Below are 23,831 nucleotides of genomic sequence, written 5' to 3' on the forward strand. Positions count from 1 at the left end.
AGCCCCAGCTGGACTGGGAGCCCGAGCAAATAGAGGGGTGCAGGGTGGCCTGGCTGGAGTGAAAGCATATTCCCAAGGAGCAGCACAAGGGCTCACCAATGACATACCAGCTCACCTGGTGGCAGTTCCATGCTGCTGGGAATCCTGCTTGAGAGCGGGGGGCGGTGGCATGCTGGTGTCCAAGGCAGTCACTTGCTTCTGGTGTTCATGAAGTCTGCCCTTCTCTGTAGCACACCAGTGGATCCCTTAGTATGGGGACTTGGTACACCATACTGATGACCTTTTCCATTTGGTGACACTATTCCAAGTAATGGGCCTTTTGCAAGTCACATTTCACTCGCTGCAACTTGCAAATGAAGCACCTTCCCAAGACTTCCTTGGCCAGGTGAATTGCTGTAGGAAGCCAATGGAATCACTTTTATAGCACTCTACTCCCATTTTCTTTCTGATCCAGTCAACCAGGCTCCTCAATGCCAAGGCATATCTTCTGCTCATTCTTGATGCCACATGGGTTTTATGGCTTTTCCTGAGGTACATTAAGATTCCTGGTGTATTGCTGAGGGAACCATTGCCAGCATACAAGCCCATTGCCTGGTCCTGGCTGGGGTGTTCATCCTATGGGCTTAATAGGCATCCCATCAGCAAATACCTCTCCCCATTACTCACTATTTCTTTTCTAACCTGGATATGGTGGAGGGTATATGCTGTGGACATTGGAGTGTCTGTGTGCTGACCCACAACACCTTTCCTTTACAGGCCACTGAGAGAGAAATATGGTGTCTCAGGGCTTGACTGTCAGTTCTGCAGTTACCCTTGCCTACCTTATCACTGCAAAGTGGTGTTTCCAAAGCAAGGGACTTTAATCTCAGTCCTGTTCATATGAGCAAGCTTGCATTAAAGTCAGCACATGTCTACTTGAAGGTTTTTGTGGAAACTGGAGAGGAGGTGGGGAAAGGGATATGTCAGGAAGTGGTGCTGTGCCGTACCCATCTTCTTGTTCAGTGTTTTGCTTCTCTGCTACACCACTGTTACTTTTTCTCTTGCCATCTGCCCTGCAGCCAAGCAACTTACCTCTCTTTGTGTTATTAATTCTGAAATTGCTACTTTTGAGATACTGAGGTACTCTTGAAATACTGAGAAAATTTGAAGAAAAATTGCCTCTTATCAAGCTCTTATCTTCTTTAACTGTTCAGTCAAGTTAAATTTAATGGTGTAGTATGTTGTTTACCAGCAAAATTCTGTGTCACCTTGACTTACTGTGTGGTCCAGCCCGCAATTTACACATCTCTCCTCTGTCTTCCACAAAAACACTCAATCCTTGAGATGAGCAGATGTGTGAGAGCTGCCCAGCTATCAGTTTACTATGTGTAATGCTCTATTCTGAGACTCTATAAAGGTTTTAGACATATTTTCTATAATGCATTTTCTTATATAATGCAGGAATCAGTGCATATGTTGACTTCTCTGGCTGGGCAGAGTTGGAGGGCTTAAATCACTGCTCTGCTTTTGAAACCCAAATTGAGTCCCATGGCAGGCTGCATCTAGTCCTCCCACAGGGGAGCTGTGTTGGAGACCTGCACAAGGGAGCTTCACACCGTGTGAAGACTCACCACCCATGTAATAGAAATCTGACATCTGAGGAATTTTATCTAAATAAGGTTATGCTTCCCTCCACTGTCGTTATGTTCATTCTGTTGGGTTTTTCCCTTTTACCTGTTTGCTGCCTCTCGTTCCCTGGAAGTTGTCTATGTGAATTAGAGCGAAGATTTATTTCAAGGATTGTCCACAGTTGCTTGTGATGTACTGCTGATAGATGCTGGTAGCCAAACGATGCTAAGATAAAAATTACTGGTTGATTTTGAGTGCCAGTAAAGGGGGAGGAATGGGAAAAGAAAAACAAAATGAGCTAGATAATTTGTAAAGAAATAATCTCTATTGCCCTATTATTCTCAAATTATTTTCAAGGCAATAAACACAGAAATAAAATAAATTGATATTAAACTGTTGTCTCTTTGTCTGAGTGTTCTTCTTATTTGTTAGAATAATCTTGAGGATGTTGTCAAACAACTTAGAATTTTGTACGTGGTTTTTTTTTTGAGTCTGCTATATCTGCTTGACTTCTTTGTCTTCTGAGCAATTTAATATTGAGTATGCTTCCCTTGATATTGCAAGGGAAATTATTAAACCATTCTCTATAGCTATGTTCAACATTTGTTTGAAAGAGCATCTTGAGAGACTCAGAGCTCTTTGTGCATTGCAAATGTGCTCTTCAGTAGAACATTTTGTCTTTTTCTATTTAAATAAATACCTCCTATTAAGTCTTTAGTGGTAAGACTCTTACATCATTTAGACATTCCATCTTTTTGTAAGGCTTCCATTTTTGTTCAATATTTTTCTATTTTTTCTGTCAGTTACAGGCGGTTCTTGTTCTCTACTTTTATGAATAAAATGATCATTTTTATTTTACCAGCTTACAAAAGACTGAAGTCATTAAAAGAGTAGCTAATGGATTTTCTTAGCTAGTTGGAAACTGAATCAAACTGAAGTCACCTGAGAATTTTTTTTCCTTCTTTCTTTTCTACCTTAAGGTAGGAAAGTGAATTTGCCTTCTACTTTTTCTTGGAACGGAAGTGTGTAGGTGCGTATAAATATGTATGCACACTCACTAACTTTGGTGGGTGGACTTGCAAGGTGGCTTTATAAATACAGAACTAAGTTCTCAGCAATGTTTCAAAGTTGGTTTTCAGTTGTTTTTGTGGGTAGCTTTTGTCTAGTTTTTTTTCCCTAGGAAAACAGATCCAAGAGCCGAACCATTTCAAGTGTAATGTAAGAGATGCTTGTGTGGTTTTGAAATATACTTTTTGCTTTAGGTTTTTGTGTTTGTAAGATGTATGGCAAACTGTAAAGTCTGAGGTATTTGAACTCACCATCAAAAGCTTAATATTTCTATTAGTAGTACAGTTTGGTCCTTTTGAATTATTTTTCAATTTCACAAATAGTTCAAGTGTGCCCCATTTTCAAGATATATTATTCTGATCTCCATTTTTTTCTATGAAATTATGTAAAATTCTGCTTAGGCTAAAAAAAAGTGTTTTCATAAGCATACATGTTTGCAAGGCAATGTACTCTAGATGTGAAATTATGCAAAATTAATTTTTTTTTATGCCTTAAGGAAGAAATAAAATGCTGCATTACATTTTTTAAAATCTCTGACTAGTCATTCTTAAGGCTTAACTAAATCCCCTAAGTCCTTGGACATATGCATAGCTCTATGAGCATGTATAGTCCTACAGATTGTGTGAGGTGGTGCATATTCACAGCAAGTGCAAAGGGAATACTTTAGTGGAGCTGTGGTGTCTGGTTTTTTACTTCCCGAGTGAAGTTAGGAAGCAGATTGACCTGCATAGGAAAACTGAATTCATGGATCGTGATGTTAGATGGAAATGCTTTTTAATTCAGTCCAAACTGGAGTCTGAGGGTTTTCGATGACTGTTGAAAGTGCCATTGGTGGTTGAACTCTCATGTACTAAAATATGTAGGGAAATGGATGCATTCAAATCCTGTAGAACAAGAGGAATCATCCCTCTCTGTGTATGAACACAGTGTTCTCTGTATTGTTTTGGGTTTATTTTTCCTTTTTGATATTTCTGCATTTGAAAAATAACTTCTGAACTGGAAGTTTTGGTCTAGTAGAGTTAATGTGGCTGTCTATGCATAGGAGCAGAAGCTTAAGTATCTCAAAATACCTGCCCTCCTATTGACTGGGTCTATTTTTAGCCTCAGGGAGCACAGGATTATCACTATTGAAAAGTTCCTGGTTTATGTAATTCTGAAATTTTTTAATTGATTGGGTGAGGCCAAACATGTTCCCAAACAGAATTTGCTGAGAGGCTGCTGAGGAGGAATCCCAAAGGAGAAAAAACAGTTTTTGCTGTTGACAGAAACTCTTCCAAAGAAGTGTTTGTGCCTTAGGTACCACCCCAGCTGCTGACACTGCTGTCTTTGTGGCTATTCTTGCCATGTGCTGCCACCACCCTGGACAGTGGCCTGTGCTAGCTCTCATTCTGCTGGGATTTTGACAGTATGAAATGCTTCCAGTAGGCAATGTTTAGCTAACCAGCATGCCCACAGCTGCAAAGGCATTACTGTTTTAAAACGTGTTCTGATCTTTACAGGCATGTGCAAGGCGTGCAGAAAATTGCAGAAGTTTTTTTTTGAGTGGGAGAAATAGTTGTGGCATTAGGTGATTATTACTTTTTAAAAATTTGTGTATGTCTTTTCTGACTCCAGCAAATGTTTAGGTCGCATAGTGTCTATCCGGAAACCAGAAAATCTTCTTTTCCCTTGTAGAACGAGTTGCTCAGATGCCTTCTAAAACCATTTATGTCTTGGAAGTCATATACTTTTCTTCTTTTCTCATTAGACTGCAATTCAATCTTGAGAGTTCATACAATTTCATCTGCATTTTAGGTTGAGCTTGTTTTCTTAAGGAAACAGGTTTTGCATAAATGCACTGTCTGTATTTTTGCCAGCGTCATCCTCTCACCTTAATAACCTCTGAACAACGTAGCCAATTTCAAGCAAAGCTGCTAGAAGCAGACATCTCAAAGACATATCTCAAAGTTCTTACTGGTTATGCAAAAATCAGTGTCTGGGTAGAAGCAGATGCAAAGTTTTACCCAATTAAGGAAAAGGCAGGAGCGGGCGCTAGGCCTCTCCCGAGCGCGGTGTGCCGGCAGCGTGCGCACCTTGGCCGCTCCTCGGGACACACACGGCTCCAGCCTGTTGTAATTATCCTGTGAGTGGTTTCCTGGGCATAATTAGGGGAGGTGGGAGGAGAAGGGGGAGAAGGAAGGAGGGAGCTGGGGTACAGTAGGAAGAGAGTTGAGTAGGGGGAGCTGGAAGCACCCTGAGGAGCGACGTTTGGAACAAGGGACAGACGCCTGCGAGGCAGCAGGCCTCCTACTTTCTGCTTCTCATTGGAAAACCTGGTTTTTAACAGTGTGCTGTGAGTAGGGGGAGTCATGCTCTGTTATTTCTCACTAATAGCATCAATAAATTAATTGCCTGAAATTCTGTACCTGAGCAAAATAGTTCTAGAAGCTTTAATTGATTCTTGCCTTAAGAGATAGAAGAAACATTGTTTTGCCTTTTTTTTCTGTTTAAGCATCTTACTTTTATGAAAGATAATTTTAATAAGTAAAACTAACTCATTATTACACATAAACAATTCTCAAACCTGAATTACTTATTATTGTTACTATCAGAGCAACTGTAAAATACTGAGAGAAGTTGTGAATTTATGAAATATTAAAAGACAGGAAATGGATCCCTATGTGGATCCTTTGCATGTGTTAACATGCAAAGTTATGGGGTGTTACTTTTACATTCACCTAATTTTGCTTATTTTAAATGTAAAATTCTAAGCACATATCTAGCTTTTTCATATACGCTAGTCTGTGGGCTGTCTTGTGGCATTGATCTTAGACAAACTACCTGTTGTTCTTAATGGGAAAATCTATTGATTTAAAAAAAAAAAAAAAGCCAATGGTGTGACATGGCTTCTTAAGGGATGTTTATGAAATTAAGCTGGTCAGGCAGCAGCTCCCCAGACCATTGCCCCTGTAGAAGTGGAATCTCTCTTTCCTGTGCTCTGGTGTTGGACACTGAAATCCTTTGAGTTCCCAGCTCCTCGATGCACCCTTTCCCTCTCTCACTGCTTTGCTAGAATGAAACCTGTGGGACAGCCTGATGCAAGCCACAGCATGTTCTAGTCCAGATAATTAGCGGTAGAAAAGTAGTTTTCTGTTCAAACTTTCCATTACCCGCCTGAAACGCGGTGCTGGGCAGTAGGCTGGACAGCTGTAGAGGACAAAGGCAAAGAAATAAAAGGTCAGAGTTAGGTACCATCCTTCCAGGATGAGGGGAGTAACAGACTGCTGGGAATGTGATCTGATGTCTGTTCATTGTTTCTAGCCATTGCAGATAAGGAGACAGCTCATTGACAGTGATTTTTTTGCATGAATTCCCATGGGAAGTGCACAACCACTTATGATGTTCTTGTTGATAACCTTCACTTCATGGGTGACAGGAGTTTCTAGGGACCCAGTTTCAAACCAACCTGTCTGTGCCCTCGGTTTCAGGACTCTGACTCATATCTGGGAACAGGTTAAAAGTTGTAAGAAGCAATTATTTTTCCCTGCCTGAGTTTGTGCCGTCCTGTGCCAGAGGGACTGAATGTCTGTGGAAGAGCTCCTAAACTGCTGTGGTTTTAAGATGAAGCAAGCCTTGCTACAGAAGCTTTATATTGATGCACCTGAAAGTTAAAGTACCTCTTTTTGTCTCTGCATTTGTGATGATGTGGCCTTCTAGCATATTAGTTTTTTACAAAGTGGACTCATAGGTGGTGACCCAGCCAATACATTGAATACCCCTGCATGTTGTATATAGTTGCCTGTTCTGGTTTTTGGTTGATATGTGCTGTCATGTGAGTTGAACTTCGTATTTGACTTTTTAATAAACAAAAAATTTCAGGGTCAATATAATTTCATTTGACTGAAATGATATTACAGGTTTGAATTTTTGTTTGTGCAGTGATTAGTAGCTGGGAAATGGAGCATATGGGAAAAAAGGAATGAGAAATTCCTCTAGATGTTTTCCTACTGCCATTGTAGGTTCAAAGAGTAAAAAAGCCAGTCTCAGAATTTATTTAATTTTGGTAGTGAGGGTGGATTAATTTACTCACTATTTTCAGTGCTCATTCCACTGCAGTTTATTTTGGGTCATTTAATTTCAACAAGGCTTGATCTGTTCAGAGGGCTTTCTATAGCAGCGTGGTGGGACCACACAGCTCTTTTATAGTACGTACGTTCATTGCTAACCAGGAGCTCAAAGAACTGGTAAACGATGCACAGACATGAATAACTTCAGAGAGGACAGTACATTTCTGTATGGTTGGATTATTTTGAAAGTTTTCAGAAATAACCAATCTTTTGTGCACTGTGGGTTGCTTTGCAGAGCTAGAAGTGATGGTATACAGTAGCTGTGTGCTTTCAGAGGTAAGACTGGAGGTCTGGCTGAAGGCACTCTTCAGGTTTAAGGTGCTTCAGAAGCTACTGTACATGGGAGTGCTCTTAGTCCTTGTTTAAGGAAAAGTTTTTATTCCACAGGTTGATATTTCCATCAGATTCAGTAGTTTGATATGATTTTGGTTTTTTAAATTTTAGATTTTCTCTAGGAGCCATTGATATACAAAATAGGCTAAGGTAAAATAGATATCAGTTAAAAATGTCTAAATCAGTTGGCCTCATCAGCCAACAAAAAACCATATGCTCATTGTCTGTGCTGGATCTGCTCCAGTTTAGCATTATGATGGTAAAAGCCACATTCCCCCCAAATGAAGGAGCCAGCTTTCTTTCTTGTCCATCAAATCACAGCTATTACTGGTTCTGCTCATGCCAGCTGACAGAGTAATGTTCCTTTTGTGTAATTCATTAAATCAGGCAGCATTAGTGATTCTCTCAACAGAAGGAAGGCCTAATGTCCTGAAAGTGGTTGCAACTGTACTAGGAGATTAAAACAGCACTGAGACCATTGTTCCTGAGTGTTGAGACCCTTGCTTGTTCTTAAATTTTTAACTTTCTTGCATTTTCTGGCTTCTGCTATTTATCATACTCCCAGCAGCAGCCAGGGGCAGCTCAGGAAAGGGCTGTTCTCAATAGTTTCATAGTGTGGAAAGGGCTGTTTGCATTCCCATCAGCCTCGACACAGGAGGAGCTTCCTGACCATGTTTAACTCACCCCTTAACAGTTAGTCATGACGTCCTTGTAGCAAATTAGAGGCAGAATCCACTCTGTTTTGGTGTGTAAGTCAAAAGTATAACAGTAACACTGGTTTGGGGACATTTGAAGCCCATTGAAAGTTTTGCAGCAGTGTGTGTGTGTGCATACACAGAGTCAGTGTATGTCTGTACCGTGTGATATTCCTGCATAGGGATCTGGATGCTTTCTTGACTATGGAAGGATACTCCTGCTTGTCTGCAAATAGTAAAGCCCTAATACCTGTGAATGGGAAGTTTAAAAAACGCTTCTTAAAAACATCTCTATTTGGAAACAACTTATACAGGTTGAGTGTATCCAATGCACTTTGACTAATGCTTTAGGCCCTCTAGTCACAGCTCTTAAAACTCTGTGGTTGTTTGTGAGCCGTGTCATCAAGGAGCCTCTGATCTCAGCAGGTCCTGCCCTGCAGCTGCACAACCTCCTGGTGCACCCTACAATTTGCCTTTCTGGGGGAAAATATATCAGTGCATCCTATGCTGCTCTACCTGTGTTTGTGGTCAGCTTGTACGTCCATCTCCTCTAACCCAAGCCACCTCAAGATGACAGCCCACCTATATTTTTAGTCTCTTATTTTCTTGTAACTGTCTAAAAACTCCTCCTTTCATGTTGATTGGAGCTGTCCTTTTGCTGTGTACCTTCAGATTTAGGACCATGCACTGCTTCTAAATTTAGGCTATAAAACTACCACCTTTACTTCTTTTATACTTGAATGGAAATAGTTCAAAGTTGTGCTGATGTAATAAAAACAGGAGGCTAGAAGGCAGTGAACTGGAATAAGGGTGAATGTATGAGAGAACACAAGCAGTGAGTGGCAATTTTAGATCCTCCCTGTCATGATCACACAATTATTTTTAATAAGGCTGCATTTCTCTTAAAGAAGGTTTCAATTTGTTATTCATCACGTGATGTCATTTAACAAAAACCTTTTATGTTACAGTAACACCAGATACTCTAGCCAGGATGTCATGAGAGGCAGTTCAGGCAGTCTGGGCCGTTTTGAGATCATTAATTGTATGGCAGTGATCTATACTTAACAATGAAAATGCTGATTCACAGCCTTTCTCCCTTTTTTTTTTTCCAATGGCTAATAGCCTTAATGATGAATCAGAGGTGGTGGGCTGAGGCAGAGCTCAAGGCCATCAGCTCCTTTCAGCCCTCTGCATAGTGTCCAGGAAACACCCTGTGTTTCATTAGTTCTTGCTTAGTTTATGATGTAATATTTTGCTCAAAGGCATTGAACTATCATCAAAAGCGGCCGACTAATTACTGTGACTTCTTTTTCCAGGGTCGTTGTACAAGGGAGAACTGCAAGTACCTTCATCCACCAACACATTTAAAAACTCAACTGGAAATCAATGGCAGGAACAACTTAATCCAGCAAAAAACTGCAGCAGCAATGCTCGCCCAGCAAATGCAGTTCATGTTTCCAGGGACACCACTACAGCCAGTGGTAAGTATATTTCTCTGGTGGTCTTGATGGTAAGTAAAGTTGAAGACCCTGTTGACCTGCAAAAGTTCTCTAAATTGTATCAATAAAAATAGTCCCTGTCTGTTTATTTAAGGAATAGTCAAGATGCTGGAGGTATGCTCATTTATATTTGCATTTCAAGATGCAATGGAGTGTTGCTGTAGACTTGTTTTATTTTTCTTTCATTCCATAATGATTTGCATTTTTTTCCTCTTTTTTTTGCCCCTTAATGCATTTCATGTCATGTTTGCAAGATTTTTACCTATTAATCCTTCTGGAGGTGAAAATTTGTATAATAACAATAATTTGCTAGTAAGTAATTTGAGTAGGAACACAGAGTTTCTCAGGAGTCTATGGGTCTGAATTTAAATATTATTTAATCCCAGTACCAGGAACAAAGGTTACTGATTAGCATTTTCTTACTCTGTTGAAGTCTGAAGTGTCTGAGGATAAGCCAGAGAATTGGTGGTGCATGCACTTCACAAACTCAGTGTTTTGTCTCAAGGTGATTCATTCTCAAGGTCTCAAGGTGCCTGAGACACTTCATATCCAGGAGGTGATATAGAACTAGAGTCTGGCACGCATGAGCAGCATCTTTGGGTATGCACTAAAGAGATCAGTTGCTCTGGGCAGTCCTTGCAGTTGGGCTTCTCAGTGTAGCAGACTTCTAAAGCATGGTTTGGCAAGTAATCTGAATTAAACTTTTCACACCTGGCTGCTAATGATTTTTCAATCTAAATTCCTAGTGTAAGGCATCCCACTAGAGTGGGATTTTTTCTCTAACTTGAGGCATCTGGAATGTTGGCATCAACTTCTGCAGTGAGTTTCCAACGTCCATTTATAGTTTATCAAAAGACATTGGCACTCCTAATTACTATTTGCTTGGCTTGTTCCAGACATCAGCATTTGGATTAGATGATTAAGTTTTCAAAGTGCCTTTGTCTTTCCATGGGCTACCACAGAAGTGTAGGTATCGCAGAAGAAGACATCTGCATCTGGTCACAGGAAGCTCAGCCCAGATGCCTTTTTCAGTAATGCCTTTTTATACTCAAAACATCCACTGTCAGGTGGGATTGGGCATTGAGTGTCAGGACTCCCTGAATTTCTGGTACATGTCCATCAAATTGTATCTGGTGATGTTGGCCTCCTAATGTGTCTTGATATTTCTTGGGGATTTACTGCTTGAGTTTTCACCAGAAAAAGTTTTGATGAAGTAATGGATTCTATCACTTAATATTGTGAGAAAAATTGAAGTGGCAAAATTATACTTTTTTCTTCTCATCCATTTCATCATTTGAACTTTACAATTTCATTTACATAATGTCTTCTCTACTGATTGCTGTGATAAAAATGCCAGATCTGTCTCACACAAATTGCCAGATTAAGATGACTCAGCCTTGACCAAATGGATAAAAAGTGAAAGAAAATTTTATAGAAGTCATTTGACAAGTGGATTTTTTCATGAAATTATATCTGACACAAAGCTCTTATTTTTTATTTCACATAACATGTATTGCTTTCAACATAGTCAAACCATTGTTTCATATAAATGTTCATTATTATGCTCTTCAGAATTTAGCTCATATTTGACATATGAACTGAGTTGCTTGATACCAAGCAGATTTGATCACTGATTAGAACACAGCATAATATATTTTTTAACTCTTAAGTGCATTTAGATGCCATTTCTGTATAGTTGGTTATCCTGGTTAAACTGTATACTCAGTGGATCTTATTGCTGCTAAGTCATATCCATTTATAATTTAGCAATTGGTTCCAAAGACAAAAAAAAATCCCAAGAAAACTAAATACAAACAAAAAAGAAAACAACTGCCTTCTAGCTGCTGCATTTTCTCTTGCGTATTTTCTGCGTATTTTATGTCATGCAAGCCACTTTAACGAGAAAGACACTTCTCCTTTGTTAAAGTGTTTTGAAGCCTTAGTGTTGTGCTGTTGTGGTTCTAGCTGCTGGCTTATTTGTGAACCTAATTTCTGACAAAGCTGATCAGAGATGTGTCCTGTTTTTCCACAAAGTTTTTCCTCACTTATAATTATAGCTTCACTCTCTGGGGTACTCAGCTCTGCAGAACTAAAGCACTCTGCAGGTCTGAGCATGAGCTGAGCGTGGTGATGTCCTGCCTCCATCCCCTGGGGAGCTGGTGGTAACAAACCCGCTATTCTGCCTCATCACGGCTGTCGTAGCATCACACAAATGCTCTTTCTTCTGGTCATGACTTCACTGGCTCACTGTAGGAAGAAACAAAACAAGATTTTTTTAGACCCGTATCATTCCCTCCAATCAAAGTTTTTCGTATGATGAACTAATATAAGCTTGAATAATCCCTTTCTAAATATTGTGTCCAGCTGAGATTATAATATTTATTCTGCTTGCCACTGGTGACAGCTGAGCACACAAACGTTTGTGAAGTTGTGTTTTTTCAGTGTATAAGACACAGTAACATACAATTGCAGGAGGTGGCAAAATACAGTGTGCAAACATACTGAAAGTTACATGCCAAAGAGCTCATTATATATACTCTTATTAGAAATATGGCTTTAATATAGTTAATAATGCTTCAGCTATGAAATCTGAATACTTTGAAAAACAGCCTATTTTTCCAAGCAAAACAGGTATTGAGAAAAAGCAATAAAGTCTATGTTATTTCTATATTTAGGTGTGTAAATAAGCCTGCAATGTAAGCTGGACCTCCACACTGATTCAGGTTCAAAGTAGGACTTCCTTTGCATCTGCAGACTCTTTTCTAATAATAGAGTTACAAAGGTAGTTCTTCATGTACTGCTGGAATGTGTTACATGATTAAAAGAAGAGAGGGTGCTGTGTATTTTGCCAGCTGTTTAAAGTTTTTTCAGCAAGAAAATGAACCAGTGCCAGAAAGAACAGCAAGCAAAGAACAACTAGTAAGCTATTGATTAAGGAGTTTTTGTTTCACCTTGGTGTGTGTTTTCCTTTTCCAGCCCACATTTCCAGTGGGTCCCACAATAGGAACGAACACGGCTATTAGCTTTGCTCCTTACCTAACGCCAGTAACACCAGGAGTTGGCTTAGTCCCGACTGAGATCCTGCCCACGCCGCCTGTCATTGTTCCTGGAAGTCCACCGGTTTCAGTCCCCAGTTCAACTGCTACCCAGAAACTCCTCAGGACTGATAAACTGGAGGTACTGTAGACACCACTGTGACTAGAAGCACAATCTGTGTTAGGCTGTGCGAGAGATCTTGGAGGATATGACTGTTGTTTTAGAAGCAAAGCTTAAATTTAGTTGCTACAGATAAAAAACTTGTAACCAGGCAGGATTTCTGCACTTGCAGCCAGTGGTAATTAAACACTGGTATTTTTAAGATAGTTTTTGCTTGTATTTAATACACAGACATCAACATGAGTTTTCATTTTTTTGCAAAGTTCATCATCTCAAAAAACCTGAGGTATGCGCGTAAAGACATCCCTTGATGAACTATCTAACAAGCACATTTTTTATTTCAGTAATAATTGTGCTGGTTTTTCTGCACTGATAATAAGGGAGTTTTATAGCTTTATGGATTGGTATTAGGGGAATGGTGTAGCACTTCAGCCCTGAGCTCCCAATGGAGATGTGGAATATTACCAACCCTGCGGCAGTCTGAAGGGACAATCCCTCAGCTATGTGCAGAGCCTCCCAGCAGTTGCTGGATCACTGCGTGGCTGGACTCAGTGGAATCTGTGATCCGAGTACACAAGGAGGCCAAATGGCTCTTGCAGAAATGAATATCCTTTCCCAAAAGCCTAAGCACCAGTGTCTTGAGCATATTTCTTCTTAGGAAAATAAGTGTGTTCATTCTGCCTATTTTTGAAAATTATTTTTAAGTAGGCTCTCAGTTTTGTTTGTAGGCTCCATAAAAAATGCAGTGCATCTGATGTGTATTTTCCCTGGGTTTCAGCAAGAGGAACTCCTTCCCTACCAGCCCACCTGCAAGAATACAAAGTGTAGTCAGAAAGAGACAAAATATTTTGTGATTCCCAGCTAGTTTTGCAGGAGCAGTTACGTAAGTATCCTTCCCAGCTGCTTTTTAAACAGGAAAAAATGAAAGGCATTTGGGAATGCTTCTGTTATTTAACCACAGTACCAGAGAGCTACCTAAGGACCCAACAACATAAGGATAAAATAGGCGCATTCCCCTCACCCACCGAAAGATGCAGGGTTTATTAAACTGAAGTTGCTGTAAAACTTGAACTAGCAGGGGAAGGGGGCAGGCTGTCTTTTGGGGGCGTGGGAGCCTCCCTGCCCTTGCAGGCTGCAGCGCGCTGTGCCCTGCAACGTGTGTTGTTTTGCGCGTAGGTGTGCAGGGAGTTCCAGCGCGGGAACTGTGCGCGTGGAGAGACTGATTGCCGCTTTGCGCATCCGGCAGACAGCACAATGATTGACACAAATGACAACACCGTAACTGTGTGTATGGATTACATAAAAGGTCGTTGCATGAGGGAGAAATGCAAGTATTTTCACCCTCCTGCACATTTGCAGGCCAAAATCAAAGCGGCGCAACACCAAGCCAACCAGGCTGCAGTGGCAGCCCAGGCAGCTGCGGCAGCTGCGACTGTGATGGTAAGTGCTGGCATGTATGGCTGCCTTTTTTTGATGCCTATTTTGCTGCAATTTAATGCTGTTTGCTTATACTTTCTTTTCTCTTTTGCCTCTTTTTTTTTTTTTTTTGGTGAAAGATAAGAATTTATAAAATTATTACTATTGCTTGATGGGAGGAAGCACTTTCTTTTCTTTATGCCCTTGTTTTAATGCTGTATTTCTATTCAAGACAGTGAAGCAAATGACACTCTATACCACTTCTGTTCTCTGCCTTAATTATATGTAAATTTGCCCCTCATATTTCCAAACAGAAACAAAACTGATAAGCTTCAGTGTTCCCAGGAAAACAGGGACACATATGCTGTTTTAGCTCTTTGATGGCAGATATACGTGTGGAAATTTGGAAGAAAAGCAAAGAGGGAGTGTTTGCTTCAGAGATCAGTAGCAGAACAGAAACCTGTATTGAGATCAGCACAGTCTGCCTTAGAAACGAGACAACCAGCCAGCCACCTTGGTCTCACTGTGCTGGCAGTGTAGAAAAACCAGGACACTCATCTGATGTACCATTAGTGTCTGCCTGAGGATGAGAAAGAACTGCCCTCTGTGGATCTACAGCTATCCCCAATGACTAAAAAGTGTTTCCTGTATATTTTTAAACTTTGGTTAGACACATTTCATGCCTAGAGACTTCTTGCCTCTCCTGCTATTATGGGCCAGGTCCTTGAATCATGAGGTTTTAAAGTAGTAAACTGTAATGGGAAGCATTAGGAAAGAAACATTGTGGCTACAGACAGAAGAGAGTGAGTGATCATAAATCTGATTTATTTTCAGATATTTGAACCTCTTACTTAAAACTCTTCAGACAAGACAGCCCACCCCTTCACCAGGATTGGATTCCTCTTACAGTTGCTACCAGGAAAGTTGATGAGTTTGCAGTGGTATTAATAAAGTTAAATAAATTGAACATCCAGGATCTGACTTGAGAGACAAAACTGCTGGCAGCAAATCAAAGAGTCATTGTCCTCATTGCTGTCAGTGGACGAATAATTAAGCAGATGTGGTTTGTGGACTTGTGGGCAGTGCATACAATAGTTATAGACAATACAGTTATTCTCTGGTTTAAAGGCCTACAAGAAACACAATACAGTACAGTACATAACTACCCCAAGCTATTGTATTTAACACATTAGAAAAGACCAGACTTTTCTGAGCAACAAAGGGTAAGTTATGCAAGAAAGTAAACCATCATACAGAAGAATATTTCTTAAGTTTCAATATTCTTTCTCTAATAGCATCACAGCCTTTGTTTCAAATTGGATGATTTTTAGTTAAAGTTTCCCGTGCTTGCAGAAATTGAATACCATCTGGAAATTAAAGCAGAGAAGATTGGGTTTTTATTCTGATTAGCTTCTGTTGTGCAATATTTATTGTTCATTTAGAGAATGTAATATTTCTAGGCACTATACTAAATAAGAAAGGAGAGAGATGAGTGGATTAATTTTTTTTGCGCTTTGGTAATGGTTGCAGATATATATCCTGGGGTTTTAAATAAGGCTTAATTAGAGTTGCATTAGCCTCAAAGCAAGATGAAACACAGAATTGAAATGTTATCAGTCTAATATCACAGGAGAAAGCAACAGGGATCTGTAATTCAGGATAACATTTTGCAGAGAAATATGTACAAAATATTCCAGCCTGTTTCCCTTGCTTAAGCAGGGGAGCTAGAGGAGATTGCCCAGGATATGCCTGTTTGGTTTACTAATGTCTCTAAGGATAGAAACTCCATAACTTGAAAGCCCGTTCCATACTTCCAGTAAAAAGAAATGGTGTTGTATTTTGGGTTTTTTTTTTTTTTAATCTTACATTTAAATGGAATTTCTTTTATTTAAATTCGTTTCCATTGCCTCTTCTCCTGTCCCTGGGCACCACTGGCTCCGTCTTTACCCTGGAATCAGGTATTTGTATATGCTGATGAGATTCCCCTGTATCTTCTCCAGGCTGAATACAGTCCCTTCATCATGTTTCAAGTCCTTTATGGGAGTGTTTCCTAGTACACCTGTATTTTTCTTGTACTGGGGTGCCCAGACCTGGACAGAGGGCTCCATATGTGGCCTCACCAGGGCTGAGTGGAGGGGAAGAATCACCTCCCTCCACCTGTTGGTGATACTCTTCCCAATGTAGCCCAGCATTCCATTAGCTGCCTTTGCTTATGAGGACACATTGCTGGCTTGGTGTCCACCAGGATCTTGAGGGTCTTTTCTGCCAAGCCTTTGTGGCCCCCAGCATGTACTGGTGCCTCATGCTGTCCCTCCCCAGGACATCATGGGGGGGGGGGGGATGATATTTGTTGGACTTTGTGAAGTTCCTCTGTGCCCATTTCTCCAGATTTCCTAGGCCCTCTGAGCAGCAGCAAGTCTATCTTGTGTATCAACCACTCCTCCAAGTTTCACACCGCTGGTGACTGGCCTCCAGCTGGGCTCTGTGTTGCTGGTCACATCCTTTTGAGCCTGGCATGTGAGACAATTGTCAGTCCCCCTCCCTGTTTCCCATTTAGCCCATGATAAATAAATCTGTCTGTGAGGATGAAATGGTGTTGAAATCCTTCCTGAAATCAAGAGAAACAATATCCCTTGCTCTCCCTTCACCACCCTGCCAGTCTCATCATAGAAGGATGTCAGGCTGGTTAAGCACAATTTCCCTGTCATAAATCTATGGTGACTACTTCCCGTCATTGTCTTGGCTTTCAAGTGTTTGCAGATGGTTTTCAGGAGGATTTGCTCAATTGCTTTCCCTGGGACTGAGGTGAGGCTGGCCAACCTGCCAGTCCTCAGACCTCCCTTCCTGCCCTTTTTGAAGATAGGAATGTCATTTACTTTCTTGCAGTCTTTGGGAATTTCCCTGAGTCACAGGAACCTTTCAAAGATACGTGAGAGTAACCTTGCAGTGACATTGGCCACCTCCCTCAGCACCCAGGTTGCATTCTGTTAGTTCCTATGGCTGTGTGTACATACAGCTTGTTTAAATGTTCTCTAACCTGATCCTCCTCCCCCAAGGGAAAATCTTTTTCACTTCGGACTTTCCCACTGGTCTCCCACTGGCCTGAAAGCCAGTCATGCCAGTAAAGACTGAGATGGAAAGGATTTTCCTAACCTCAGCCTTCTCCATGTCCTGTCACCAGGTTGCCTGCCCCACTGAGCAGTGGAAACACATTTTCTCTAGTCTTCTTTTTGTTGCTCAGAAGCCCTTCTGGTTGTCTTTCACATCCCTTGCCAGATTCAGCTCCAGGTGATCTTTGACTCTCCTATCATATCCCTGCGTGTTCAGGCTGTGTCCCTGTTCCTCCTGAGCCATCTGTCCCTGCTCCCACCTCTTGTGGGCTTTCCTTCTTTCATTTGAGTTTAGTCAGGAGCTCCTTGCACATTCATGGAGGCCACTGCTGTGTGGATCTTGTTTGTATTCCAGGAGACATTATAGCATACCAATGTGCTGTAAGGCAGGCAAATACTATGCCTTGGAAGTTTGATCATTTTCAATATTATCCTTATTTCCTTTTTGTACCCTCTTCCTCTCCATCCGGTATTGATTAGTTGGTTGTTAGTTATGTAGATCAAATGTTAAGAAAAAGATAATCTGATGGAACAAAAAGAGGCAAAGGAGGTGTTACTAGCAGGATGAAATAAAAGAAAATATTAATGTAAGAGAGCAAAATGGGCAGTTTGAAAGCTTGAAAAGAATGGGAGACTACATGGAAGCAAAGTTGATGAGTAGGTTTAGAACAGATCAAGCCTTTGGGTTGGGAAGACTAAGACTGAACTCACTGGGGAATATGAGGGGAAAGCCAGAAGAAAGCTTCAAAGTAGGGAGGTGATGTTAAGAAAAATTGGAGAAAGGCAATAATAAACAGAGAGATAATAAGTTAACAAGTGAGATTAGATAAGATCTGTATTTGGATAAGAAAGGTAATTAACTGAAACACTCTACTCTTGGTAAAGTTGATTTGAACTTGTGCACTTCATCATGGCATAGTGCTGAATTCAGTTGCACTGCGTCACCTCCGTGTGGATTTCCCTCTGGGGTGGAGGCAGAGCAGCTCTGACAGGGCTGTGCCCAGGCAGTGCAGTGATGTCCTCTGCAGTGGTACCTGCTCAGTGTCCTGCTTAGACAAAGTCTGTGCAGATCCCCACTTCAGACTAAGTGTTTCTTGGTGTTTCTTGTTGTGTCTGGGTCCTGGGCCCAGAGAGATGAGCAGATCCTGTAGATCAGGGTATGTAATCCAGAAAAGTGCTAAAGAAGAGATGTGGAGGGCACGGACAAGATTCATGCTACATAGACAGGTACAAGGAATAAGTAAAATTTTGAGGACTGCCCTGCAGAATACCCTGTTGGCAGCTGATAAACTTATGACCACAAGGTGTTTGCAGGCATTTTGTGCCTTGTCCTCTTCCTCCACCTCAACTTTTGTTCCCTATTTCCACATACTGATTTCAAGGTAGACGAAATCTGCATATTCTGAAAAGAGCTAAATATCAGCCTGTGCTTAAGAATCAAAAGTAAAAATTTCAACTTCTAAGTAAATTTCTCTTTCCTTTCTAAAGGTTTGTAGGAAGTATTTACACTATAAAACTTGAAAGTAATTTTTATATGAGGAATTTTTTACAGAATGCTGTCATATCAGCCATAATTTTGAATTTACTATGAAAGAATACATAAATGTATATGCCTATGTACTATGCCTAAATACTTTCTTTTGAAAAGATAATAATGCTAGACTAGTATCATAACTCATATGTTAATGTTAGCTTATGAACTGGGAGCCTAATTTTAATCCCTGCTCCTAAAGCTAGTACTGAAGGTTGTAGCAAAATTTAGAAAGTATGTTTTCAATTCTGAAAGACTTTTTTCCCTCTCAATGTAATGTGGTAAGTTACAAGATTAAAAAAATCTACAAAAATGACCCAGCTGTAGGAGCAAAGAAAAGGAATTAATGATAAGTTAGTGTAACTGGACATCCTCTGCACTGTGTTTTGTATTGGTGAATAAGAACCACTCTCATTTTGACCATTGAATGTTTCTCTTCTCTAAATTAAAAGACAATCATCACCTTGATATTAATAGTATTTGTAATGCACTATAACTTTCACTAGTGTTTTGTATTTGAAAATGTAACCTCCGAAATCAATTTTCCCACTTCAAAATGTGACCGAACTGACTTATCAGGAATTCCAATAGGTGTATCCTTAAAACTTTCTGCATCTCTGTGTTTATATGATGCTTAATAGTGTCTGCAAGCTGCTGTTTTACTCAACTTTCCTGAATTTCAAACATCTATATTTTACTCTCTTATATGCTTTTTAACTAAGGTATAGTAGATGCATTTTTGCTTTGGTACTAATTCAAAATGTAATATTCATTTCTTTAGAAGACATTTTTGTTGTTGTGCATGCCTAGTGTTTTGTATGTTGTATATTGCATTCAGAATATTTTTTTCCTTCTCACCTATCCACAAATGCAATGCCGTTCCCATGACGCACCTCTGCTTGCTGTTTACCTGTATGTTAATTCGCTTGACTCCCATTGGCCCACTGCCATCATGTGCTCGCTGCCTGTTATTAAAAGACTCAGTCGACTGCCAAAGCAATGAAGCGACCTCTCGAAGCAACTGTAGACCTGGTACTTTGACCTTTCACCTTTTGCTTTGCATGTAGCTTTTTTTAATTTTATTTCGATTTATTATAATTTTTTTTTTGTTTTTTTTCCTTCAGAGAAGCAACTAATGAAATTTGTATCGCTTTACTTTTCAAACATCAACCGGAAATGATTTCACATACTCATTAATTTACCGGAAGCTCTATTTATCCATCTCATTCTCATACGTAATAGACCGCAAACGATTTAGTTTGGTTCCTAACACAGTTTCATCTTTTTTAAATCTCTCATGAAAAGTCGAATTGAGATAAAACTGCTTTTGTAATTGAAAATGCATTACGTAATCCATTAATCTGTATAATAATAGGAAATGATATTTAAATTTAAAAATAAAAGAAAATACTTGGCAATGAAACACAAGTGGTTTTTTCTCCCTGTACTATTTGAAAACCTACTTAAAGGCAATGCCATTTTCGTTGCTTTAAAGCAAACGTTTCTTTTCAGTAGTTGTGCTGCTGCAGTTCTAGGTGAATAGTACCATGCTTTTGCTACCAATAACAAAATTTCACTCATTTTACATTGCTGTGCTTTGAGTTAATATGCATGGCGAGGCATCCTTAGCCGCTTTAAAAATTACTAAGTTTTTATATTTATGTATATGTTATGGACAAGTTTTTAAAAATTGAGCCATTTTAACTAACTTTCTTATTTGCAGGCCTTTCCTCCTGGTGTTCTTCACCCTTTACCAAAGAGACAAGCACTTGAAAAAAGCAATGGTGCCAGTGCCGTTTTCAATCCCAGTGTCTTGCACTATCAACAGGCTCTTGCCAATGCTCAGTTGCAGCAACATGCAGCGTTTATCCCGACAGGTATGTTGTATCCACATTGAAGCAGTTTAGTATCCCTAGGTAGCCTCTGTGTCAGGCACTTGCACTTAACAGAAGGTTTTGTTATGCTCCCTTCCCCACTTGAGGTGAAGCCTGCACAGATGATTGCACATTATTTTAATTCCTCTTGCAAAGGACAAGAATTCAAGCAGAAATTTCAACATGCTGTTAAGATGCTTTTTTGCTCATTCGTAGCCTTGCTCATCGTTCTCCGGAGTTTGCCCCTTTTTGCCTACTGTAAATTGGCTGGATTTTGACTCGTATCTGTTCCCACTAACAAAACTGCTGGGAAAAGCATCGTGCTTCAGAGATGCCACAGCATCCTCCCGCTCCCTCAGCTGCTGTCTCGCAGCCGTGGGGATTTCCCCAGCCCCACACAAGCACCCTGAGAAGGGGAACACCAGCCATAAACTTCCAGTCAATACCTGCATGGAAGCACTGGCAAACAACATCACTCCCCACAACTGCACTTAAGGGTTTTCAGGCATCAGATGCATTTTCGTGGTTTTGGAGCACCACCAGAACTTTTTCTAGCACTTGTGGCTCATAGCTGGGGTTATAATTCTTGATAGAGATGATCTGAAGATGAGTGAATGTAATTTGCATTTCAGTGCTTGGAGCTCTGTGAAAATCAGAGCGTTCAGCGATGGCTTGACCTGCACCCTGGCTGGTAGCAGGTCAAGAGAAGGGGTGTACTGGGTGCTCATGTAAGCAGTTACAGCACAACCCTCTAAATTGTGTCAGTCAGCCCCACTCCAACTTCCCAAAGGAGAATTTCCCTCCTAAGGAATTCTGTGATTTCATTCATAATTAACAAATTACATATTTTAGTGTCAGGGTGTTCTCGAGTGTGAACTTCAGAATAGTTTAAAACCACGTGTTTGCAAATGTGCTTGACTTTTCAGCAATGTTATTTTAGTTTATAGAAATAATGTCGGTTAAACAAGGAATTAAAAGGCAACACATGATGATTTCCCAATCTATCAGCGTTCCCATATGTTTTTAAAGATAAAAAACAAACACAGATGGCTTTGACTTCATGGAATTTTTCTATAAGGCCTCAGTAACAACCTTGGAGCCTGCCCCCATATTTGTAATAGTAAGTAAAAGCATAGCCTTATTTTTAGCACATTGGTGCACCAGAATATGTGTGGCAGAAAACACACTGACATTTATGGGAGTGTTTGAAAAAAAATAAATAAATGGTGAGACCGCCTATTTGGTCATGAATGGAAGACTGCCCTGTGCTTGAAGAACATACAGAAATGTCCACAAATTTATTTTACATTGAAACTATGAGAATTTGTAGCATGATACGTATTTTTCCTTCCTAATCACTCCCCTTCCTGGCTTATTGCTCTTATTTGCAATTGACAAGGACTTCAAATTAACTATAGAAAATGCAGTAGTTTAAACCATTTTCAGTGAGAAACCATATGGATATTTTACAGACTTTTGAAATGTTCATGCTTCCTTAAGTAGCTCATTTTTTGTACTTTTTATTGTCCATCCCTCTTTCCAGCTAACTGTTGTAATTCTAGTTCTAGCTGACCAGTTTGTGGTGGTAGGAAGGGTAGATCTTGAAACCAACCGTAAGAGCCAGGTTGTTGTCAAGTCCCAGCAAAGTGCATGAAAAGAAAGAAGAAACAGTGTATAAAATACCAGATGGAGACCAAGCCACAGAGTAGAAAACCTTTCTTAAAGTGATGACAATCCTGCTCTTTTCAAACACCATCAGCTCCAAGGAAGGATATTAAAGAGTGGAGTGGGGTATGGGAGGAGTTCAGGAAAGAGAACACCCTCTATAAGAATGGATGTCATGAGCTTTCCATTAAAGATGATACATCTGATATTCCCACATTTCCTGGGAAGGTTGGATTTGGTGGACGTAAGGACTGTCATGCAACCCACATCTAAGGAGCAATGCATGACATCATCTGTTGGATTTTAAATGATTATGTGATATTTTCTAAACTGGTATAATTTTCAAATGTGTTCCTTGTGTGTGTGTGCGCGTGTGTGTTAAATTTTAAAGACAAGTTTTGCTGCTGGAATATATATAAAACTTAATTGTTTTATATAACTTCTCTGCTTTATTAACCACTGGCTCCCCTAATAAAAAGTGTGGGGCTTGACTTAGCATGGCTTACCTCCGAAGTTCTGCACTTTGTTTGTTTTACATCAGTTTGATTGCTTTGTCACCTTCTCCTTATTGTTCGGTGAACGATCTTAAAAACAGCAGATCTTTTCTCTCTTCCCATTGCTGTTTGTTAGTGTTTCTATAGCCTCTAGCGGAGGAACTTTGTGTATTCTCTGGGGACTGTTCTTGGGTAAGGTCATTCATAGTCACACGAGTCCATACGGGGCTGCAGTAGTAATTCAGCAGGAATACAGGAAGCATATTCGACTCTGTGTCAAATATGCACTACCTTGCACTGGTCTCCTTACCTGCTTGCCGTCACCAGCTTGCTGTATGCACTGTGCTGGAAATAGGCTGATCTCTTTCTTGCATTTGGCCTTTCCAGAAAGGTTAAAGGTGGACTAGGCACCAAAAGTAAACTGCATGGCAGGTGAGCAGTCATCCCACAGCATCTCTGAGGTGCACCGGGAGCCTTCTGCTGGAATGTTCCACGCTTTGAGGTGTTTAGCTTGGGACTTGTCAAAGTACTGTTTTCTTTGTGTTAAGAATGGGTAGGGTAACATCAAACACAAATTTGGCAAAACCCCGGCAGTAGAATATTCCACTTTCTTTTCCTGCCACATGTCAAAAAATTGGTGAATGTTGATTGCACAACATTGAGCTGTCTGAATTGTGCAATGAGCTCTAAAAGTCCCAAATACTGTGGTCTTGAACCACTGATGTTTTTATAAACAAAAACCTGTTGCTGCAAAAGCACTAAGTGAAAGGATAACATCAATAACTAAAAAAGTTTATGAAGTATCTTGAATATGTACAGAAACTTGCCAAAACCCACACAGTATATGCAGGAGTTTAGTAAGAACACAATAAACCTCTTTGTGTTTAAGCAAAACTGTGAATGACCTTACAGTTTCATTTAACTAACTTACTTCTCTGTGGTTATGCTTGAATCTCACTTTGAATGTTAACTCTAAACAGCTAACCTGTTTCTTCCCTTTATCCACTTTTTTCACCTATCATTGCATGACACGCAGGGTCAGTTTTGTGCATGACACCCGCTACCAGTATTGGTAGGTTCCAAATTTCTTTATTGATCTCTTTTTTTTATACCGTATATGATGTATATTAACTTGTTTCAAAAATTCTAGGTGAGATTTAGTCACTGACTAGAATTAAAGGTTTGCTTGTCCTTCTGGTTGACTTTGCAGAGTGTTTAAATTTGTAGATGAAAGCCGCAGTTTAGACATGATATCACCTGCTATAACAACTACACT

General features: G+C 40.1%; 1 protein-coding gene across 9 annotated transcripts in view; it reads left to right on the plus strand.

The window, feature by feature from the left end:
• Nucleotides 1-23,831, plus strand: part of MBNL2 (muscleblind like splicing regulator 2) — a 105,954-nt gene that overhangs the window by 62,790 nt on the left and 19,333 nt on the right. For 3 of the 9 annotated variants that reach the window (XM_058800000.1, XM_058799998.1, XM_058799999.1), the window contains exons 3-8: nt 9,127-9,291; nt 12,286-12,486; nt 13,642-13,905; nt 19,501-19,554; nt 20,246-20,399; nt 23,592-23,627. In XM_058800000.1, the coding sequence (XP_058655983.1) occupies nt 9,127-9,291; nt 12,286-12,486; nt 13,642-13,905; nt 19,501-19,554; nt 20,246-20,399; nt 23,592-23,627 (874 nt within the window). The remainder of the gene's footprint in view (nt 1-9,126; nt 9,292-12,285; nt 12,487-13,641; nt 13,906-19,500; nt 19,555-20,245; nt 20,400-23,591; nt 23,628-23,831) is intronic. The other 6 variants (XM_058800003.1, XM_058800001.1, XM_058800005.1 and 3 more) reach the window with 3 other exon arrangements.

This window comes from Ammospiza caudacuta, chromosome 2 (genome assembly GCF_027887145.1).
Source record: "Ammospiza caudacuta isolate bAmmCau1 chromosome 2, bAmmCau1.pri, whole genome shotgun sequence".
Taxonomy (NCBI): domain Eukaryota; kingdom Metazoa; phylum Chordata; class Aves; order Passeriformes; family Passerellidae; genus Ammospiza; species Ammospiza caudacuta.